The sequence below is a fragment of the Sceloporus occidentalis genome, unplaced genomic scaffold (assembly GCF_023333645.1).
Source record: "Sceloporus occidentalis isolate IW3139 unplaced genomic scaffold, rSceOcc1.0.p SCAF_12, whole genome shotgun sequence".
In the NCBI taxonomy this organism is placed as follows: Eukaryota; Metazoa; Chordata; class Lepidosauria; order Squamata; family Phrynosomatidae; genus Sceloporus; species Sceloporus occidentalis.
In genome coordinates this window covers 20,871,531-20,893,533 of record NW_028316992.1, presented here as the reverse complement: position 1 = coordinate 20,893,533, position 22,003 = coordinate 20,871,531, and the positions used below count along the sequence as shown (strand labels likewise).

Here is a 22,003-nt window from a genome sequence, read left to right as displayed (position 1 = left end):
TCTCACAGCCCCGCCAAAGCCTAAAGTTGGCTTCATGACGTTCTGGTGGCATGCAGTGTGTAAACGCTGTGCCACTGGAGTGTCATGAAGCCGCCTACATGTAAACAGCCACAGTAGCTTCAGGGCAGCTTCCAGGCCAAAATGCCACCCCCCGAAGCTACCGGAACAGTGGCATAAAAGGGCCATCTGTTTTGCCACTGAGTGGATTATGCTGCATTCTGGTTGTGCAAATAACAACAATTATATTTAGCTAAACACAGTTACAGGCCATCTTTCTGCCTTCCTTATTCTCATGATGGTTGGGAAGGTCAGGGAGAAGAAGGACAGAGTACCCATATTTGTCTCTTTACTACCGTTTTTATTTTCAAACACCTCAGGGTTAACAGAATGATCTGTTAAATCACTTATCCTGATTCCCAAATTCTGGTGAGTAAGCATCAATGATCTGCCCCACCTTCCTCAACTTAAGAAACAGCTACTATTCAATATTACTTGAACTTTATTTTCAGAATATCTGATGCAATAATCAACAATGTTAATTCATTGTTCTGTTTAAGCTTTAGCAGTAATTGCATAGGGTTAGGTTCACAGTGCTCTCAATCTTTAAAAAACATACATTGTGGCCAAGGCAAATAGATTTAAGGAAATTATTTAGCTGGGTAGTAGTTTGAATTGTGTTTTGTATTTGGTTTTATGCTAGCTCAGTCCATTTGTGGCTGCCTGAGGACCAGTACAGACTGGCATGAAAAGCTGGCTTCCAGCTGGCTTGAAAGTGTAGCATACACATGACGCACACCCCCATGACGCCCAGAAGCTAGCTTCATGCAGTACGGCTGCCTACATGGCAGCCGGCTTCTGGGTGGTCCGTCAGAGCGGCATTTAGACGCTGCACACTGCCAGAGTGCCTTAAATCTGCAGCAGGACAGGAAAAGCCAGCTTTTTGCTATAGCAGAAAGGAGTGGCATTTTGCCGCTTCTTTTTGGGTTGGCAAAAAGGTGGAATGGGGCTGCAGCATGTAGCTGCTGCAGCCACGATCCGGTTTTCTCAGGGGCAACTTCAAGCCACCCTTTGGGGCAGTCTGTTCTGCCCCTAAGTCAACAATTGGGGGACTGACTGACAATTAGGAGTTTCTTTGGTAATGACATTTGCAAGTCTGCTCTGTTTCCTACATTATAGGAAATCTCCAGTTCAAATTGTAATACTATCATTGTGAATTCATTAGATGGCCCTATGGATGTCACCATCTACAATATAAAAATGACAATATAACAAGATTGTTGTACAAAAGACATACAGTAAACTGTAGAGCTTTGGAAAACTGTCCACCACATAATTCCTACCCATGCTTAGGGTTGTTCTGTTTTGTTCTATCATTCATTATCTAACTATCACAGAGTGCTTCAGAAAAGTGCCCCTTTAGGTAACTAGAAATTGCAGCACCAGTATAGATCATATAATTCCTTTAATGACAGGACAAAATACAAAGGTTGTCACAGCAGTGGCCTTTCTGAAGGTGAAAGAAAGAAAGAGGCTACTCTAGTACCATGGACATTTTTTAACCAAAAATCTTCTTAAGGGCAAAGACTCTTGCAGCACTTCAAAGGATCAAAAGTCTTTTTGGGCTCTCCCACATGTCTGAAGCAGGATGGAGTCCACAAAATCTTATGCCACATAAATCTTGTTTTAACAAGACCGTTGCTTGTTTTCTTTCTTCCTGCAACAGAATAACAAAGCTACATCCCTATCCTGCTCTGCAAAAACTTCTCCAAATTTCCTAAAATTAATATCCAATATCCTGCATCAGGAGAAGTATATGTATGTTCCACATACCTATGTATCCATAGCTACATCTCCTGATGCAGGAACTTGTATCCACCTTGTAAGCCAGGTAACTTCCCAACATGGCCATTTCTGGGTTCTCAGCAAGTGAGGAGATCAGCAGTGACAAGCTCAGCTATTTTCCTGTAGCTGGACAAACTGCAACAGACACCAGCAGAGACCTTTGGGGGTCCCTGGAACATCTTAGCAGAAGATGTTTTTGCAGCACATCCAGCAAGAGGAAAATAGCTGGAGCCTTCACCATGGATCCTCTCACTCTCTGATAATGCAGAAATAGCTGTGTTGGGTGGAGGGCTACCCAACTTACAAGGTAGGTTGGAGGGGTTGCATGGATGGAACAGAATCCTCACCTTTGCCATGACCAAAAAAGTGAGTTACAATGTTGTAAGGCGGATTTATGACATCATTGCTTATTAGCATGATGCCAGCCACTCTGTTTAAATTAAAAGCACTAAACAACAACACCTTTGTTGCCATTTGAAAAATATGGCGCTGGCATCATGTGACCTACATTAGGGGAGGTATAATCAATGTGTGTGTCCCAAGTCTGATCCATCAGTTACATACACAATTGATTCCTTAACACATTTATGAACTACAAAAATCTGAAATCTGCCTGGAAGTTTTATCTTGGGGATCCATTTGCTTATATCCATAATATCATTGGCCAGAGGGGTTGCATTCATACATTAGCATGGAAATGACACATTTATGTCATCATGATTTTGTTTTAGGAAGGAACACCTGCAAACTGGCCCCAGTTATGCTAGGACTGATGCAGGATGCCTTATGACCTTCAGGAACAAGGCCCATTTCCTTAGGCTCCTTGACTCCCCTATACCTCACCAGATTTTACTGAGACTTTGATTTGCTTTTCTTGCTTAGTCTTCCATGTTTGCAGAAACACTTTCTACAGCAGAACATGCAGCACTTCATTGAGATGAACAGTGCTACCAGTGTTACAGCCAGGAGGAAGGCAATAACATCAATAGAATGGTACTGGACCCAGTTGAGGTCATGGGCTGCCGGTCGCAGATGCGGGGCTCCCTTGTGCTTCATCACAAACTCCACCCAATGCACAGCAAGATCGAGAGGGTGGATCGGTCTGTCCAGGTGAAGTTCTGAGAGGCGCTGGATGTTCTCTTTATACCTGAAAGCATGTTTTTAAAAGGTTTTACTGCATACCTTTATGATACATACAGAGGAATAAAATAACGAAATACCCTAAACCCTTGAAAGAGGATCATCAGACCTTGAAGCTGAGGTGGGATCAATTCCTGTTTGTATCATTGAAGGAAGTTCTTCAACTATCTGAAATATGCTAGCTTTCCAAGAGAATTAAGTTCCTCGTTTTACATAGTGTTCTCTGTATGCCTGGACTGTGGGAAATGGGTGGTAACGGTACAGATGGCCCAATATCTATACATGCACAAATGTAGGGCCCCAGGAAAGTGAGGGCTCCATGATGTGCTATTTGCATCAACAAGTACTAGTTCTCTCCCTGTGGGCATATAGGTGTCACATATTGTACAAGCATTATGTGGGGGTCACTGGATGCAACAGAGGCAAAGATTCCTGGGCTGTTAATAGTTGCATTGAAACTCTATGGCAGGTGTTCTGTTATATCGAGGTGTGCAATGTGTCCCCCCCCCCCCCCCCCCGTCCCCAATATTGTTGCACTGTAGCTCTAAGGAACATTGTCAACACTGTCAGTCGTGGCTAAGGCTAATGGAAGGCCCTCTGTATCCATGGATTCTGCATTTATGGATTCAACCATCCACAGTTTGAAAATATTGCCCCGCCTCCCCCAAAAAAATTCCAAAAAAATAACCCTTGATTTTGCCACTTTGTATGTGACACCATTTTATTATACTATTGTATATAATGGGACTTAAGCATGCATGGGTTTTGTATGCACAGGGGGTCCTGGAACCAAATTACAGTGGATACCAATGCCCACCGCTCCTTCACATCATCAAGTACTATGTGGCTGTTGTTGTTGCCACAAAAGAAACCGGACTTTAAAAATCTCCCAGTACTAACATGGCCAGAAGGAGGTGGGGCCTGCCTGTATCAATATCCCTCCACATCACCTGAACTTGGGACAACAACTACAACATCCTGACAAAATGCATCACCATTTTTTCTTTCTTTCTCTGTATGATTTTTAACACCTTTGCCTGATGAAGAAGCTAGTGGAACTTCAAGAGCTGTCAACATGTATATTGTGAATTTTGGTTGGCCCCATAAAGGTATCACAGGTTTGTGGATTTTGGATGCTATTGTACTTAGTGATGGAGTAGGCAGCTATGCTTACCAGTAATGATCAAGCAGTGGAAGCAGGAGGTGCTTCTGTCAGTTACATGCAAGAGCACACTGTTCCTAACTGTCAGCAGCTCTGGTTGCTGCTCGATAAGAGGGCAGTTTCACTATAAGTAGTATTTGGTGACATCCATGTCAATGGAGAACATTTTAACCTGACCTTTAAACAGATTCAGCACACTGGAATAAAACTTCAAGCAGATTCACTGCCCTGCTGTCACGGAAGGCATCAGTCACTGCTGTTCACTATATTTTAAGTGAGTCACTATGCTTCCAAGTGGTTTGTTACTGGTAAGTGGGCACAACCATAAATTCAATCTATTACTGCTATGCCTTATCTACTCACTTTTTATCATAAATAACAGCTTTCAGGGCTTCAGATATGTCCTTTGCAGTCATCTCAATTATATTCAGAGTCACTCCTGCTCCTCGAGATTCCACCCGTTTTGCATTATCCATTTGATCTCCAAAAAGTGGCATCAACACCATTGGCACTCCATTGCAGATCCCTTCATATACCCCATGGGAGCCTGCATGAGTTATAAAGGCTCTGGCTTTGGGGTGAGCTGTTGAATAAGAAAGGAGTAAAGGTAAAGAAATACAAACATGTTCATTTTACTGCTAATATGTGATAAGATATAGAAAGCGACAGTTAAAGTGCACATTTAAAAGCAGTGTGTTGAAGCTGGAATATTCCCTGTGTTATTCACAGATTAGCAAACAACAACAGCAAGATGGTGGGGAACAGAAAAGGTACCATTTTGTTATTTAATCTGTTGTAGTAAAAGCTGGTCTTGCCCTGTTACTCCAGATGCATGCCTACCTTGCCTTGTCATGGAAACTGGGGGGGGGGGGGGGGGACCGGTGGAACAAGCTATAGGAGTAGAGTGCTCTTTCTACCATTATTCCTTGTTGTTTCCTGTTTTCCATCTCAGGTTGCCAGCAGCCTTTCAGCCAGGGTTTCTAGTATATGAACACAAGAGTGTGTTCATGGGACAGAAGAAACAAACACACCCAAGGTCTGGGATGGAACGGAAACAAGGAATTTTCACAACGAAAAGAGACAGGCATTTCCAGCTATGTTTAACAGGGAATGCCTGTCTAAATAAATGTGCATTTTTAAGCCATTGAATATAAAAGTTAACATTATAATAAAGTGCTAAATAAGGTAAAATGGGCAAGACATTTTTAGCTCTTTGGAGTGGAGGTTGAATAAAAGCTATGGGGTGGGGTGGAGAGATGGACAATCAATTTGATTTGATAGTGGTAGGAAAGAAAACAGCTTAGAGACAGCAATGTTGACATGAAAAATCGTTTCTGTTATTGTTATGAGTCAGTTTGCAGCTATGATTTGAGGGAAAATGTTATCAGTTCAACGATTACAACCCACTAGGACATAGTTCACATTTCTGGTTTCATATCTAGTTAGCTGCTAAATTCCAGTGACTCCAAAGTAGCTTAAATTGATCACAACAGAGTTCTATGTCACTGTTTTCAGTGGCGCAGGCAATGCATGTTTGTAGTCAAGGTTCTTAAGGGATGATGTCTTGTGAGAGGGGGCAATGTGCTGCCCTACATCTGCAAAGCTTCCTACCCTCCTTGTTGCCAGATTACTGTACATACTCATGTGTAAATCAATAAATTTTAATCGAAAAATTGACCCAAAAAACCTGAGTCAACTTATCCATGAGTGAATGTAAGCACTGTCCTTTAACTGTTATATAAAAAAGGAATCATCCACTGGTGAAAGGCAAGAGTCTAATCTGTCCTGTAAGCATTGACCCTCTATTCTTTCATTCATCTAGCCATTTTAGGGTGATGCCTGCTGAAATTTTGTAAGTTCTTTGAGATTTTTACATCCTTTGTTACATACCCCTAACTTTTACCCTCAGTGTATCCATGGTTCATATTGAAATCCATGATTTTGGCCCGAAAATCTGCCCTTAACTTATACTTGAGGTCAATTTATAGCTGAGTATATACGGTAGAAGTGAAAATGGTAGCCCACTTTCCCTTCACTCTCCTCCAGTTGTCTTTTCAGACTGTCCTACTATTCCTGTTGGTTTGAAAAGAAAAGAGAATCATGCCAACTGGTGTCTTTCATCTCCTGACTGGCACTGTTCAATTGGACCTGCTTTCTCAGATAGCAGTTTGATTTGGGCATTACCCACAGAGGGCAAGGGACAGCTGTAGTTGGGCATACTGGTTTGGCAAAACTGTAGGCTTTAGTGCCTATGGTAAATTAGAAGAACAGAAACAGTAAATTAGCAGGTATGCCTCGGTGGAAGAAGGGAAGATGAATAATGGGAACATGGTGAAGAAATAAAATGGGAAAGTGGGAGACTGAGAAAGCAACAAATTTGTGGGCCAGGGCCTGGGAAAAGCAGGAGGGAGGAAAATATTGAGAAGCCAGGTGAACTACTGAGAAGTCCGGAAGGAAGAAAGCCAGGGTTGTTTAGGTGATCATTCTGTGAGAGAAAGTATGTATGTAGATGCTATATTCATTTTAGAGAAATGTATTTTAAAATTCTTTGGGGAACAAAACAAACAAAGGAGGAAAGGGGAGAGAATCCGCCCAGTGCATTTGGATCAATAACACAAGAGCCCCTTTGTCTTGAAGCATCCACTGTTCACTTTCTGGGTTTATTCTGAGTTTCCTTTCAACAAATTCCCTTTATTATTTTCCTTTTCTAGCCTGATATTGCAACTGCAGGTTTTTATGATGCGGTTTCAGCAGGTGCATTCATCTAGGAACATATTGATCCAACTTTAAATTAACTTCTAAAATGCTATTTGGAGTGACTTGTGGATTTTTTTTAAAGGAAATACAGGGTATTCTTTTTTTTTTTCTTTGTGATAATTTAGTTGAGAAAGAAATTATGTAGATGGAAAGTCAACATTTTAATTTCTGGCCCAGACATACCAAGTAGGTCGTTTTGCGGAAGCCACTTAACAAGCTTTGTGTTCTTGGCAAGGTTGGGTGGGGTCTCGCCTGTGTACCTCCACAGCACCTTCGTGGATGAAAAAGTACAGAGTTTTTGTAACATGTATCTTTAGCTTCTTCAAGGTCCCATTCACCAAAGTAAAATATACCACATTATGATGCCTGCATGTGGCCCATCTTTGTTGAAATGAACAACTCAGCTAGGGACAAAAACATCCCACATGACCCCTAGGGATATTTGGGAACATTGGGGGGGGGGGGGGAGCAGCAGAACTGGTGTGGGTGCAGCCCTACCGGGTCTCCTAGGAGCTAATGTACCCCCAGCTCCGCGCAGCTGACTACCCCTGGTCTAGATACCAAGCATATTTTGTTCCCACCCTCCCTGCTCCACAACAAGGGTAAACAAAGAAGTGTGTAATTAATAATAGTTTCTCATTTCATCCAGGGTGACCAGATATTCTCCTTTTTCCAGGACATGTCCTAAACTTCAACCTACTGTCCAGGAGGTATTCAAAAAAGTCTTCCATGAGGTGGAGCATGACTAAGAAGCATGGTTTATATTTAGATAAGTGTTTTTAGCTTTTCTTTGGTCACATCCTCCATTTTTTCTTACATTTTGTACATTTTGCAATGTTTTGTCTTCCTTTGAAGTTAGGACATCTGGTCACCCTGATTTCATCTTAATTGAGAAACTATGGGGACCAGCTCCTGACCAAATCAGGGATCTTAATCAACCTCTAGCCATAGTTTAACCTGGTTTATTCTGAAGCTAATTAACATAATATCCTTGCGTCTGCTTAACTAGAAACATCTTCTATATAATTTCTTAGATTGTAAGCCTGAGGGCAGGGAACCGTCTAACTAAAAGATTGTATGTACAGCGCTGTGTAAATTTACAGTGCTTTATAAATAGAAGTTAATAATAATAATAATTGCTTGTATTTCACAAAGGAAGGACTGAATGGGCTGTTTGAGAGGATGTCTGAACTGTGCTAGTGAGTCACTAAGAAAAGATTTTAATTAAGGTCAGTGGATTAAAAATTGCAGACAAAACAATATAAAGGTTTAGTTCAGATGTGAACTTTCATGGCCTGCATCCATAGTTTTTTGTGGGGTTTTCAGGCTATCTGGCCATGTACTATAAGAGTTTCTTCCTGACAGCACTGGCGAAATGTATATCTATAAAATCTTATAGAACATGGCCACATAGCCCAAAAAACCCACAAAAACTATGTTTAGTTCAGAGTTTGAATCCAGCAAGTATAAATAGGAACCAAGATTTTTAATAAATATTTCAATGGCTAAATATCAATTTGTTCTGTGCAGTGGCATCATTAGGGCAGTACAGCCCAAACTGGGTGACACTTCAGAAGAGCGGTGACAGCCAGTCAGGCCCCTTCTTCTCCACCATCCTGGCTCTCTCCATGAGGAGAAAGCCAGTAGTGGAAGAAGAGGAGAGATAGTGTGCACCCCTTCTCTCCACTCCTGCTGTCTCACTTGCCTATGGCATTCCTGGCAGTCCTCGCTGGGCATCAACGAGACAGCAGGAGAGGATGAAAGGAGGGCAGGGTAGGCCACCACATGGCAGCTGTTTCTGCCAGAGAGGAGAGGGGCAAGTGAGAAAAGAAGCAAGAGAAGAAGGAGGGAAGAGCATGCCCCTTCTGGCTTCGCCCTGCTGAGCTCCCTCTTCAGAAGGAAGTCCAGCAGTGGCAAAGGAGAAGGGGCAAACATGTCCCTTCTCTCTACTCCCATTGCCTCACTTGCCTGGCCTCCTCCCCAGCAACCCTGGATGATCACAGGATTTTGGGATCACAAGATTTTGGGAAGAAGGGGGTCCAGACTAAGTGCCACCATTATAATGGGGTTCGAGCGCGGCGGCGTGGCAGCGCACACCATTCATTGTATTTAACAAAAGGGGGTCCGGACCCCACGGACCCTCCCCCTTGTCTACGTCCCTGATGATCAGGTAGCTGAGCAAGCAAGTGGGGAAGCCACCATCCTCCCAGCGGCTCCCTTGCACTGAGTGACACCAAGCCTGGGGATGCCACTGCTTCTGTGTATCATATTTTAACCTAATCCTTGAGTTTTATTGTCAGAATAATGTGTGAGAGAGCTATTGAATTAACACAAGAATGGGGCCAAAGTGTTACACAGAAGGCAATATTTTACCAGATAATGTTTTTATACTTTAGGTACTGAAATGGTTAATTTTACTTAGGCCATTTTATGCCACCTAATTATTCATGCCAACAGATTATTCTGGTTTGTGGGCTCCAAGTGGCTGTCATGAATAGCCCAGGAACAAGAGCGAACCAATATTATCTCACATTTATTTGCATAGATAAAGATCACTGGGGATTTCTGCATTGTTCCACTTGAGTAATATAATTATTGCAACCTGTTTGCTTTAAATGACAACTGCCCTCACTTTCAAAGAATGCATATCTAGTTAGGAAAACTAAACACCAGCTTCAGAGTCATTTTTAAAACATGATGTGACATATGCAAGATGAAAAACATTGTTTTATACTTTAAAAAAATATAAACAGATGTTCCCCATTCTTTCCTTTCTTACCGTCTGAGGTATTGTTCCCAGTCCTTCAGCAATTTCCATGGCTTTTTTCATTGGAATTTCAGAGACCATTGAACCCAAGGAAAACACGACAATGCCATGTTCACCTGATTGATTTACTATGGCTTCAAATTCCTACAAAATAAACCCCAGTCAAGATTATTTGTGTCATTTATACCACATAATCTGAGTACATTTTCAGTTTAAGCAGCATTCTTGCCGTAATAGGTAGCTACAAAGGAAGAAACATTGGTGAATATATTGTTTTGACAAAAGATGTCTCCCAAAACAGTTCAGAAAAGCTGTACATATAGTAACACAATTACACCACATAAGAAATTTTTACCATTGATCTTGAACACGTATTACAACAGAGTAAGATGTGACAAAACTATTTTGCTGGGAATTAAGACTCTTTTGTTTCACTGTAATAATCAATGTAGAGCTGTCCACCTCAACTTAATAAGAAAGATTAAGGTTGTCTAGATCAGAATCACTGTTTGAGAGCAATAGAACATTTCAGCATTGTATTGTAAAATATTTTAACTGCTATTAAGACGTGCATCTTATTTCTCAGTCCATGGATTCCTACCTTTGATCAAAGATTGTTCAGAATGGAGACTGCAGTCAAGAAATCAGAAGAAGACTGGGAATGGGAAGGGCAGTTATGAAGAAACTAGACAAGATAGATACACAACCAGTGGCATCCCTATAGTTGATGTCACCTGGTGCAAAGAAAGCAGTGGGAGAGCAGACTGATGCAGTCTCCAGAGAAATGTTTTGGTCGTGCCGTAGCAGCAGCCATGCTGGAGCCCAAAGGTAAGGTACTGTCACCTCCAGCAGCCTCAACTACAGCCTATGGAGGGCCATTTGGGGTCTGGTGGAGCTGCTGAGCAAGTGAGAAAGGGATGTGATGCCCTTTCTCATTCACCCAGTTGCCACACCAGTCCCACAGAATGTACCACTCCATCAGATGTACACACACACACACACACACACACACACACACACACACTCTGAGGTGTCACTTGCTGCAGTCGGCACACCCCACTGTATACAACTGAACATTAAAGTAAGAATCATCCAAGCCATTGTATTCCCTATTACCATGTATGAATGTGAGAGCTGGACAGTTAAGAAGACAGATAAGAGGGAAAACATCACATTTGAGATGTGGTACTGAAGAAGAGTGTTGAGGATACCATGAACAACCACAAGGACAAACAAATGGGTCTTTGAGCAGATAAAGCCAGACATATCCCTGGAAGCCAAGATGATCAAATTGAGGCTGCCGTCCTTTGGCCACATCATGAGAAGGCATGATTCTTTGGAAAACACAATAATGCTAAGAATGGTGGAGGGCAACAGAAAGATGCAATCAGAGAGGTCATGGGCATGAATCTACAAATCATAAGCAGAGCAGTGGAGAATAGGGGGACTTGGAGATGTCTCATACATAGGGTTGCCATTGGTTAAGTATGACTCAAGGGCAGTTAACAACAACAGTGCATTTTACACCTCAGCCATATGCTAAGGTCCATAATATTAACTTTGATTTCCTGATAACATTTTTGTTTTAATTCAGAACTATTTAACTGCATTTTTATACAATCAACAGTACATCCATATCCCCCTAACCAAGGGGGAAAAAATGCCTTGATTTCTTTAAAGAACCAAGATGTCTCATCCCATAATAGAAAATAACTACTGTGCTGGGCCAAAGAGAATATACATCTAGTCTTAGATTCTGTCGTGGTAAGAGGCTGGAGTTTCAGGATTCATACAATATACACTGGTACCCCGGGATACGAAAGGACCGGGTTACGAAATATTCGGGATACGAAAAAAGCGGCTGGTAAAAAGCTGTCCCGGGTTACGAAAGATTCTTCGGGTTACGCAATCCTTTTCGGCGCGAAATTCAAAAGATGCAAACTGCAGCGATAGGCTTTCCAGGGATTTAAAGGGCTAACGGCTAACCCAGGGGGCTGGGTTAGGGGTTAGCTTGGGCGCGAATTTTGAATTTCGTTAGCAGCAGTGATTGGCTTGCGAAATCAAGCTGATCAACTGTATTGGCTAACGAAATTGGGGGGGGTGGCCTGGCTTGAGGTACAAAAGCCGGCTTCCATCGATCTGCTCCTTTGTCTGGCCCTGTGGACTGTGTGAGGAAGAGTTGATATTTTGAGCTCTGACTCTTGGGTTCACTTGCGGTTCGGACTTTGCCTGGCTTTGGACTTTTGCTGCCTTTGCCAGGTGTATCTTCGGATCAAGACCGGCCATCAGGAATTTCTCTACAGGTAGGTTGATGGATTTTTACCTTCTTCTTGTGGGGTGGGGTGGGCTGAGACAGTGTGACCATGCTTTTGCTCTGGGGTGCTGGGGTGCTGTTTTTTTTTTTTTTAATTTTTTTAATTTTTTTTTAATTTTTATTTTTTTTTTTTTATTTTTTTGGTGTTTTCAAAGTGTGGATTGTGGGTTTTGCTACACTACTGGCATGTTCAGATTTGTGGATGATGGGCTAGAGCTGCTGGGTTGCATTTTTGGGGGTTTTTTGCTGTTTGGGTAACATGCTCTGATGTGTGGATGATGGGTTAGAGCTGCTGGGTTGCATTTTTGGGGGTTTTTTGCTGTTTGGGTAACATGCTCTGATGTGTGGATGATGGGTTAGAGCTGCTGGGTTGCTTTTTTGGGGGTTTTTTGCTGTTTGGGTAACATGCTCTGATGTGTGGATGATGGGTTAGAGCTGCTGGGTTGCTTTTTTGGGGGGTTTTTGCTGTTTGGGTAACATGCTCTGATGTGTGGATGATGGGTTAGAGCTGCTGGGTTGCTTTTTTGGGGGGTTTTTGCTGTTTGGGTAACATGCTCTCATGTGTGGATGATGGGTTAGAGCTGCTGGGTTGCATTTTTGGGGGTTTTTTGCTGTTTGGGTAACATGCTCTGATGTGTGGATGATGGGTTAGAGCTGCTGGGTTGCTTTTTTGGGGGGTTTTTGCTGTTTGGGTAACATGCTCTGATGTGTGGATGATGGGTTAGAGCTGCTGGGTTGCATTTTTGGGGGTTTTTTGCTGTTTGGGTAACATGCTCTGATGTGTGGATGATGGGTTAGAGCTGCTGGGTTGCTTTTTTGGGGGGTTTTTGCTGTTTGGGTAACATGCTCTGATGTGTGGATGATGGGTTAGAGCTGCTGGGTTGCATTTTTGGGGGTTTTTTGCTGTTTGGGTAACATGCTCTGATGTGTGGATGATGGGTTAGAGCTGCTGGGTTGCTTTTTTGGGGGGTTTTTGCTGTTTGGGTAACATGCTCTCATGTGTGGATGATGGGTTAGAGCTGCTGGGTTGCTTTTTTGGGGGGTTTTTGCTGTTTGGGTAACATGCTCTCATGTGTGGATGATGGGTTAGAGCTGCTGGGTTGCTTTTTTGGGGGGTTTTTGCTGTTAGTGTGGCATGCTCTGATGTGTGGATGATGGGTTAGAGCTGCTGGGTTGCTTTTTTGGGGGTTTTTTGCTGTTAGTGTGGCATGCTCTGATGTGTGGATGATGGGTTAGAGCTGCTGGGTTGCTTTTTTGGGGGGTTTTTGCTGTTTGGGTAACATGCTCTCATGTGTGGATGATGGGTTAGAGCTGCTGGGTTGCTTTTTTGGGGGGTTTTGCTGTTTGGGTAACATGCTCTCATGTGTGGATGATGGGTTAGAGCTGCTGGGTTGCTTTTTTGGGGGGTTTTTGCTGTTAGTGTGGCATGCTCTGATGTGTGGATGATGGGTTAGAGCTGCTGGGTTGCTTTTTTGGGGGTTTTTTGCTGTTAGTGTGGCATGCTCTGATGTGTGGATGATGGGTTAGAGCTGCTGGGTTGCTTTTTTGGGGGGTTTTTGCTGTTTGGGTAACATGCTCTCATGTGTGGATGATGGGTTAGAGCTGCTGGGTTGCTTTTTTGGGGGGTTTTTGCTGTTTGGGTAACATGCTCTCATGTGTGGATGATGGGTTAGAGCTGCTGGGTTGCTTTTTTGGGGGGTTTTTGCTGTTAGTGTGGCATGCTCTGATGTGTGGATGATGGGTTAGAGCTGCTGGGTTGCTTTTTTGGGGGGTTTTTGCTGTTAGTGTGGCATGCTCTGATGTGTGGATGATGGGTTAGAGCTGCTGGGTTGCTTTTTTGGGGGGTTTTTGCTGTTTGGGTAACATGCTCTCATGTGTGGATGATGGGTTAGAGCTGCTGGGTTGCTTTTTTGGGGGGTTTTTGCTGTTTGGGTAACATGCTCTGATGTGTGGATGATGGGTTAGAGCTGCTGGGTTGCATTTTTGGGGGTTTTTTGCTGTTTGGGTAACATGCTCTGATGTGTGGATGATGGGTTAGAGCTGCTGGGTTGCTTTTTTGGGGGGTTTTTGCTGTTTGGGTAACATGCTCTGATGTGTGGATGATGGGTTAGAGCTGCTGGGTTGCATTTTTGGGGGTTTTTTGCTGTTTGGGTAACATGCTCTGATGTGTGGATGATGGGTTAGAGCTGCTGGGTTGCTTTTTTGGGGGGTTTTTGCTGTTTGGGTAACATGCTCTCATGTGTGGATGATGGGTTAGAGCTGCTGGGTTGCTTTTTTGGGGGGTTTTTGCTGTTTGGGTAACATGCTCTCATGTGTGGATGATGGGTTAGAGCTGCTGGGTTGCTTTTTTGGGGGGTTTTTGCTGTTAGTGTGGCATGCTCTGATGTGTGGATGATGGGTTAGAGCTGCTGGGTTGCTTTTTTGGGGGTTTTTTGCTGTTAGTGTGGCATGCTCTGATGTGTGGATGATGGGTTAGAGCTGCTGGGTTGCTTTTTTGGGGGGTTTTTGCTGTTTGGGTAACATGCTCTCATGTGTGGATGATGGGTTAGAGCTGCTGGGTTGCTTTTTTGGGGGGTTTTTGCTGTTTGGGTAACATGCTCTCATGTGTGGATGATGGGTTAGAGCTGCTGGGTTGCTTTTTTGGGGGGTTTTTGCTGTTAGTGTGGCATGCTCTGATGTGTGGATGATGGGTTAGAGCTGCTGGGTTGCTTTTTTGGGGGTTTTTTGCTGTTAGTGTGGCATGCTCTGATGTGTGGATGATGGGTTAGAGCTGCTGGGTTGCTTTTTTGGGGGGTTTTTGCTGTTTGGGTAACATGCTCTCATGTGTGGATGATGGGTTAGAGCTGCTGGGTTGCTTTTTTGGGGGTTTTTTGCTGTTTGGGTAACATGCTCTCATGTGTGGATGATGGGTTAGAGCTGCTGGGTTGCTTTTTTGGGGGGTTTTTGCTGTTAGTGTGGCATGCTCTGATGTGTGGATGATGGGTTAGAGCTGCTGGGTTGCTTTTTTGGGGGGTTTTTGCTGTTAGTGTGGCATGCTCTGATGTGTGGATGATGGGTTAGAGCTGCTGGGTTGCTTTTTTGGGGGGTTTTTGCTGTTTGGGTAACATGCTCTCATGTGTGGATGATGGGTTAGAGCTGCTGGGTTGCTTTTTTGGGGGGTTTTTGCTGTTTGGGTAACATGCTCTGATGTGTGGATGATGGGTTAGAGCTGCTGGGTTGCATTTTTGGGGGTTTTTTGCTGTTTGGGTAACATGCTCTGATGTGTGGATGATGGGTTAGAGCTGCTGGGTTGCTTTTTTGGGGGGTTTTTGCTGTTTGGGTAACATGCTCTGATGTGTGGATGATGGGTTAGAGCTGCTGGGTTGCATTTTTGGGGGTTTTTTGCTGTTTGGGTAACATGCTCTGATGTGTGGATGATGGGTTAGAGCTGCTGGGTTGCTTTTTTGGGGGGTTTTTGCTGTTTGGGTAACATGCTCTCATGTGTGGATGATGGGTTAGAGCTGCTGGGTTGCTTTTTTGGGGGGTTTTTGCTGTTTGGGTAACATGCTCTCATGTGTGGATGATGGGTTAGAGCTGCTGGGTTGCTTTTTTGGGGGGTTTTTGCTGTTAGTGTGGCATGCTCTGATGTGTGGATGATGGGTTAGAGCTGCTGGGTTGCTTTTTTGGGGGGTTTTTGCTGTTAGTGTGGCATGCTCTGATGTGTGGATGATGGGTTAGAGCTGCTGGGTTGCTTTTTTGGGGTTTTTTTGCTGTTTGGGTAACATGCTCTGATGTGTGGATGATGGGTTAGAGCTGCTGGGTTGCTTTTTTGGGGGGTTTTTGCTGTTTGGGTAACATGCTCTCATGTGTGGATGATGGGCTTCATTTGCTGCTTTGATTTCTTCATGGCTGTGCTGTTTTCAAAGTGTGGTGTGAGACTTTTAACACTTTGGCTATGGTCACATGTGGCCAGAGACTCTCACCATAGGGTTGCATTTTCAGATTTTGGGTTTCTGGCCTATGGGCTTGTGTTCTTGTGTGCTTTGGCCATGGCTGTGATGATTTGAGAGTGTGGGGTGGGACTTTTGCAAGTTTGGGCCAGAGAGTGTGACCATGGGGGTGGGGGTGGTTTCCAATTGTGGCTTTTGCTCAGTGCCTGTTCCTTTTGTCCTTTTTAGGCTTGAGCTACAGTATGGCTCCCAAGCCAAGCGGTGAGAAGAAGAAGAGGGCTCCCTTGTCCTTGGAGGACAAGAAGGACATCATTGCCAAGCACGAGAGGGGCGTGCGCTTGGTGGACATTGCCAAGGAGTATGGACGCAACCCATCGACGATTGGCACTGTCCTCAAGCAGAAGGAGGCCATCAGAGCTGTTGTGGCTCCAGCGAAAGGCGTGACGACCATCGCCAAGCAGAGGACACCGAAGCATGAGGAGATGGAGCGCCTGCTTCTCCTCTGGATCAAGGAAAAGGAGCGAGTCGGGGACACTGTGACCACCTCGGTCATCTGCGAGAAGGCCACCGCCATCTACGAAGACCTGGCCAGCAAGGAGGCAGGCGAAGGAACTTCTTCGCAGGAGGAGCCAGCCACCCCGGACTTCAAAGCATCACGTGGCTGGTTCGACAGGTTCAAGAGGAGGACCGGGATCCACTCTGTCGTCCGTCACGGCGAGGCGTCCAGCGCAGACCACCAGGCCGCTGAAGCATTCGTCGTCGCGTTCAAGGCCATGGTGGAGGAGGAAGGCTACGTCCCGCAGCAAGTCTTCAACTGCGACGAGACGGGCCTCTTCTGGAAGAAGATGCCTCGCCGCACCTACATCACCCAGGAGGAGAGGAGACAGCCAGGCCACAAGCCAATGAAGGACCGCTTCACACTTGCGTTGTGTGCCAATGCCAGCGGGGACTGTAAGGTCAAGCCCCTGTTGGTGTACCACTCCGAGAATCCCAGGGCGTTCAAGGCACACAACATCCAGAAGGACAGGTTGCCAGTGATGTGGCGCTCCAATGGCCGCGCATGGGTGACACGCCTCCTTTTCGTCGAGTGGATCAACAGTGTCTTCGCCCCGACAGTGAAGCGGTACCTGGAGGAAGAAGATTTGCCCCTGAAGTGCCTCCTCCTCTTGGACAATGCTCCTGCGCACCCGCATGGCCTGGAGAAGGACATCCTCGCGGAGTTCTCCTTCATCAAGGTCCAGTTTCTGCCACCCAACACGACCTCCCTCTTGCAACCCATGGACCAGCAGGTGATCGCCAACTTCAAGAAGCTGTACACCAAGCACCTCTTCAAGCGTTGCTTCGATGTGACCGAGAGCACACAGCTGACCCTTCGTGAGTTCTGGAAGCAGCATTTTGACATCGTGGTGTGCTTAAAGATGGTGGACTTGGCCTGGCAGGCGATCACCAGGCGCAACCTGATTGCTGCGTGGAGGAAGCTGTGGCCTGATGCTTCTTCCTTGGAAGGGTCACAGTCCGAGGGTGCTGAGCCAGGTGAAGAGGAAGAGGTGCACGAGATCGTCTCCATCGCGAGGTCCCTGGGACTCGACGTGGACAACGAGGACGTGGAGGAACTCATCGAGGAGCACAACGAGGACCTGACAACAGAGGACCTGAAGGCCTTGGCGGCGATGCAACACTCGGCCGTGGATGAAGACGTGCTCCATTTCGACAGGGGCCAGGAGGAGGAGGCTGCGGGGGCATCTCTGCCAACGGCAGAAATTAAAGACATTTTGCGGCAATTCCACAATGTGGCTTCCTTTGTGGAGAAGCACCACCCTGAGCAGGTGCTCACCAGCCATGCCATTGCCCATTTTGATAATGTCTGCCTTAGCCATTTTAAGAACCTGCTTAAGGGCCGGCAAAAGCAGACATCCTTGGACCAGTTCTTCCCTAGAGCGGGAGAACCGTCTTCCAAGAAGGCAAAAGGTGACCCTTAAAAAAAAGGTGACCCTTAAAAAAAACACCAAATTCTTTTTAAAAAAATGGTTAACTTTGTTAAATTGGTGGCATTGGCTAAATTGGCTGAATTGGTTAAATTGCTTGAATTGGCTAAATTGGCTGAATTGGTTAAATTGCTTGAATTGGCTAAATTGGCTGAAGTGGTGAAATTGCTTGAATTGGCTGAAGTGGTTAAATTGCTTGAATTGGTTTAAATTTGGCTTTTTGGGCTGCCCCTCTCCTCCTCCTCCTCCTCCTGCCTCACTCCGAGATGCCAGGACCAGATGCCAAGACCAGCAAAGATAAGAAAAACACTTTTGTACTGTATGGTCATGGGTGTGATGATTTGAGAGTGTGGGATGTGAGGTTTGCATGTTTGGCCTTGATTTGATGTGGGCCAGAGAGTGTGACCATGGGGTGGCATGTTCAGATTTGGGGTTTCTGGCCTTTGGGTTTGGGTTCTGGGGTGGCATGGTCATGGGTGTGATGATTTGAGAGTGTGGGATGTGTTTGGCCTTGATTTGATGTGGGCCAGAGAGTGTGACCATGGGGTTCCTTTTTTAGATTTGTGGTTGCTTTGGTCATGGCTGTGATGATTTGAGAGCAGCTCCTCCTCCTCCTTCCCCTGCCTCACTCTGAGATGCCAAGACCAGCAACACTTTTTTTCTTTATCCTTTAGAATGGGCCTTACCATGGGGATGCATGTTCAGATTTGGGTTTTCTGGCCTTTGGGTTTGAGTTCTGGGGTGGTTTGGTCATGGCTGTGATGTTTTCAAAGTGTGGGCATCGATTTTTGCAAGTTTGGCCTTGATTTGATGTGGGCCAGAGAGTGTGACCTTGGGGTGGCATGTTCAGATTTGGGGTTTCTGGCCTTTGAGTTTGGGTTCTGGGGTGGCATGGTCATGGGTGTGATGATTTCAAAGTGTGAGATGTGTTTGGCCTTGATTTGATGTGGGCCAGAGAGTGTGACCTTGGGGTGGCATGTTCAGATTTGGGGTTTCTGGCCTTTGAGTTTGGGTTCTGGGGTGGCATGGTTATGGGTGTGATGATTTCAAAGTGTGAGATGTGAGGTTTGCATGTTTGGCCCTGATTTGATGTGGGCCAGAGAGTGTGACCTTGGGGTGGCATGTTCAGATTTGGGGTTTCTGGCCTTTGAGTTTGGGTTCTGGGGTGGCATGGTCATGGGTGTGATGTTTTCAAAGTGTGAGATGTGTTTGGCCTTGATTTGATGTGGGCCAGAGAGTGTGACCTTGGGGTGGCATGTTCAGATTTGGGGTTTCTGGCCTTTGAGTTTGGGTTCTGGGGTGGTTTGGTCATGGCTGTGATGTTTTCAAAGTGTGGGCATCGATTTTTGCAAGTTTGGCCTTGATTTGATGTGGGCCAGAGAGTGTGACTTTGGGGTGGCATGTTCAGATTTGGGGTTTCTGGCCTTTGAGTTTGGGTTCTGGGGTGGTTTGGTCATGGCTGTGATGTTTTCAAAGTGTGGGCATCGATTTTTGCAAGTTTGGCCTTGATTTGATGTGGGCCAGAGAGTGTGACTTTGGGGTGGCATGTTCAGATTTGGGGTTTCTGGCCTTTGAGTTTGGGTTCTGGGGTGGTTTGGTCATGGCTGTGATGTTTTCAAAGTGTGGGCATCGATTTTTGCAAGTTTGGCCTTGATTTGATGTGGGCCAGAGAGTGTGACTTTGGGGTGGCATGTTCAGATTTGGGGTTTCTGGCCTTTGAGTTTGGGTTCTGGGGTGGTTTGGTCATGGCTGTGATGTTTTCAAAGTGTGGGCATCGATTTTTGCAAGTTTGGCCTTGATTTGATGTGGGCCAGAGAGTGTGACTTTGGGGTGGCATGTTCAGATTTGGGGTTTCTGGCCTTTGAGTTTGGGTTCTGGGGTGGTTTGGTCATGGCTGTGATGTTTTCAAAGTGTGGGCATCGATTTTTGCAAGTTTGGCCTTGATTTGATGTGGGCCAGAGAGTGTGACTTTGGGGTGGCATTTTCAGATTTGGGGGTTCTGGCCTTTGAGTTTGGGTTCTGGGGTGGTTTGGTCATGGCTGTGATGTTTTCAAAGTGTGGGGTGGGACTTTTGCAAGTTTGGGCCAGAGAGTGTGACCATGGGGTTGCTTTTTTAGATTTGGGGTGCTTTGGTCATGGGTGTGATGATTTGAGAGCTCATCCTCCTCCTCCTGCCTGACTCTGAGATGCCAGAACCATCAAAGAGAGAAAAAAACTTTTTTTCTTTATCCTTTAGAAAGTTTAGAATGGACCTGTCAGTCATTGTTAAGATCATTAGAAAGTTTAGAATGGACCTGTCAGTCATTGTTAAGATCATTAGAAAGTTTAGAATGGACCTGCCAGTCATTGTTAAGATCCTTAGAAAGTTTAGAATGGACCTGCCAGTCATTGTTAAGCTCTTTAGTGCCTCAGGCAACTTTGTATTACATTGTATTGTAGGGTACTTAGCTTAATAGGCCTCTATTGTGACTTTGTTTTGACTTGCAGGTTCAGTCTGAGGTCATGGAACGCATTAGTTATTTTCAATGGGAAAAGCGCTTCGGGTTACGAAATTTTCGGCTTACGAAAGGAATAGCGGAACGAATTAATTTCGTAACCCGGGGTACCAGTGTATAACAGCATATAATATTAAGTGATAGAGGACATTATGAATCAAGTTATTAGCATGCACATGAAGATATGTGCTAGAAGCCTCCTAGTTATGGTGGATAGCTCTTTCTGCAGCCTGGGTGCCTGTTTCCATGGTCTGCACAGTGCTTCCTCACCCGCGTGGCTATTTCTGCCATCTGTGTGGATGCTTTCCCGGCCCCACGCCTCCATTTCCCCAGCCCTGGAAATCCTACTGGAAGTCCCGCCTGGACGTCCCGCCCCCAGTACTCCCACCCCCCACACCAGATGTCTCTACATTAATACATCTTATCCTTCTTCTTTAAAGCTAAAACTCTGAAAATTATGTGTAACCACGGAAAAAAAGAACTAACCTGAGTTAGTGGACTTTCTCTTCTACAGTTTATACCTCCTATGAAGACCATGTTGGGCATAATAGGCCTTGGATATTCAAACACAAAGTCATAGCGTAGAAGCCAAATAGATGCTTGACTATAGAGCTCTTTTACTGTCATATCTCGATGTAGGAATTCTTTGCTCAGAACTTCATATGGTGAGTACAGAAGATAGCATATCAAAAATTCCAGTGATCCAACCAAAAAATTCTTCACTCTCTGGTTAAATGTCATATGATCTGAATTGCCAGTGAAGAACTTTGGGACATAAGAATGTGGATTTGGACACTGGGTTGCCTCCAAGTCTAAACCACATGGGATTCCACGTAAGTAGTAAACTGAAGGAAGAGATAAATACTCAGCCAAAATTTGTCCACATGGAGACACTGGATCTATAAATACAACATCAAATTGGTTTTCTTCAAGGTATGTAATCAGTTCTTTGTTGTACAAGAGTTGCTTGCAGTTATCAAAGATAAGTGTTGTAACATTTCTTATTTTTTCAAAAGTCTGTGTCATTTTCACTAGGAATGGCTGGCGTGCAAAAATCCTGTGGCCAAGCTTTTGGAATTCGGTTTTTAAGTATTCTGTCGTGTAGGTGACAGGAAATGTTTTCATTGTGTAGGATCCAGACGGTTTCATCCACAAGTTTGCTTCAGGAGCAACAACTACTACTTCATGTCCTCTCTGTTGAAGGTGTTCCATAACTGGATGGATACTGAGCCAGTGACTGCCATCCACAGGTATTACCAGCACCTTCCCCCCATCCGAAATGCTCCAGAAAAAGAAAGTAGGTAAAATCCACAAAGGTAGCTGACAAATGCTTTGAAGAATAGAGTTTGTCTTGTCAATTGCACTGTGCTTTCGTCCAGCATTAAAAATATGTAAAGACCTCATTTTAAAAATGTGGGAAACACGAAGTCACTTGCAAGCATTCAGCCCCTTCTTCTTTGGTAAATATTTATTTTCCGTTGCTTATTTACAGAAGCACAACTGAGATTTGGAACTTGGTCAAAGGTTGACCCTGGAAACCAATCTTGATTGGATGGAAAGAGATCCACAGATTTGTTCAGATTGTCACAAATTCAGCATGGTTGCAAACAGG

General features: G+C 44.8%; 1 protein-coding gene across 1 annotated transcript; it reads right to left on the bottom strand.

Annotated features, from left to right (window-relative positions):
• Nucleotides 1-1,020: 1,020 nt before the first annotated feature.
• On the bottom strand, nt 1,021-21,795 carry LOC149305365 (UDP-glucuronosyltransferase 1A1-like). Its single transcript, XM_089478045.1, has 5 exons — nt 20,878-21,795; nt 9,681-9,812; nt 7,085-7,172; nt 4,508-4,727; nt 1,021-2,989 (listed from the first exon to the last, which is right to left on the bottom strand). The coding sequence occupies exons 1-5, from the start codon at nt 21,793-21,795 to the stop codon at nt 2,692-2,694; spliced, it is 1,656 nt and encodes a 551-aa protein (XP_089334171.1). The 3' UTR covers nt 1,021-2,691.
• Nucleotides 21,796-22,003: the final 208 nt, after the last annotated feature.

Bases quoted from the DNA above. Each gene is read 5' to 3' on its own strand.
- LOC149305365 (XM_089478045.1), bottom strand. From the start codon at position 21,795: ATGAGGTCTTTACATATTTTTAATGCTGGACGAAAGCACAGTGCAATT. The intron at 9,813-20,877 runs GTTAGTTCTTTT...TTTATTTTGTAG, and splicing joins GAGAAAGTCCACTAACTCAG to GAATTTGAAGCCATAGTAAA. The intron at 2,990-4,507 runs GTGAGTAGATAA...ACATGCTTTCAG, and splicing joins GCTGTTATTTATGATAAAAA to GTATAAAGAGAACATCCAGC.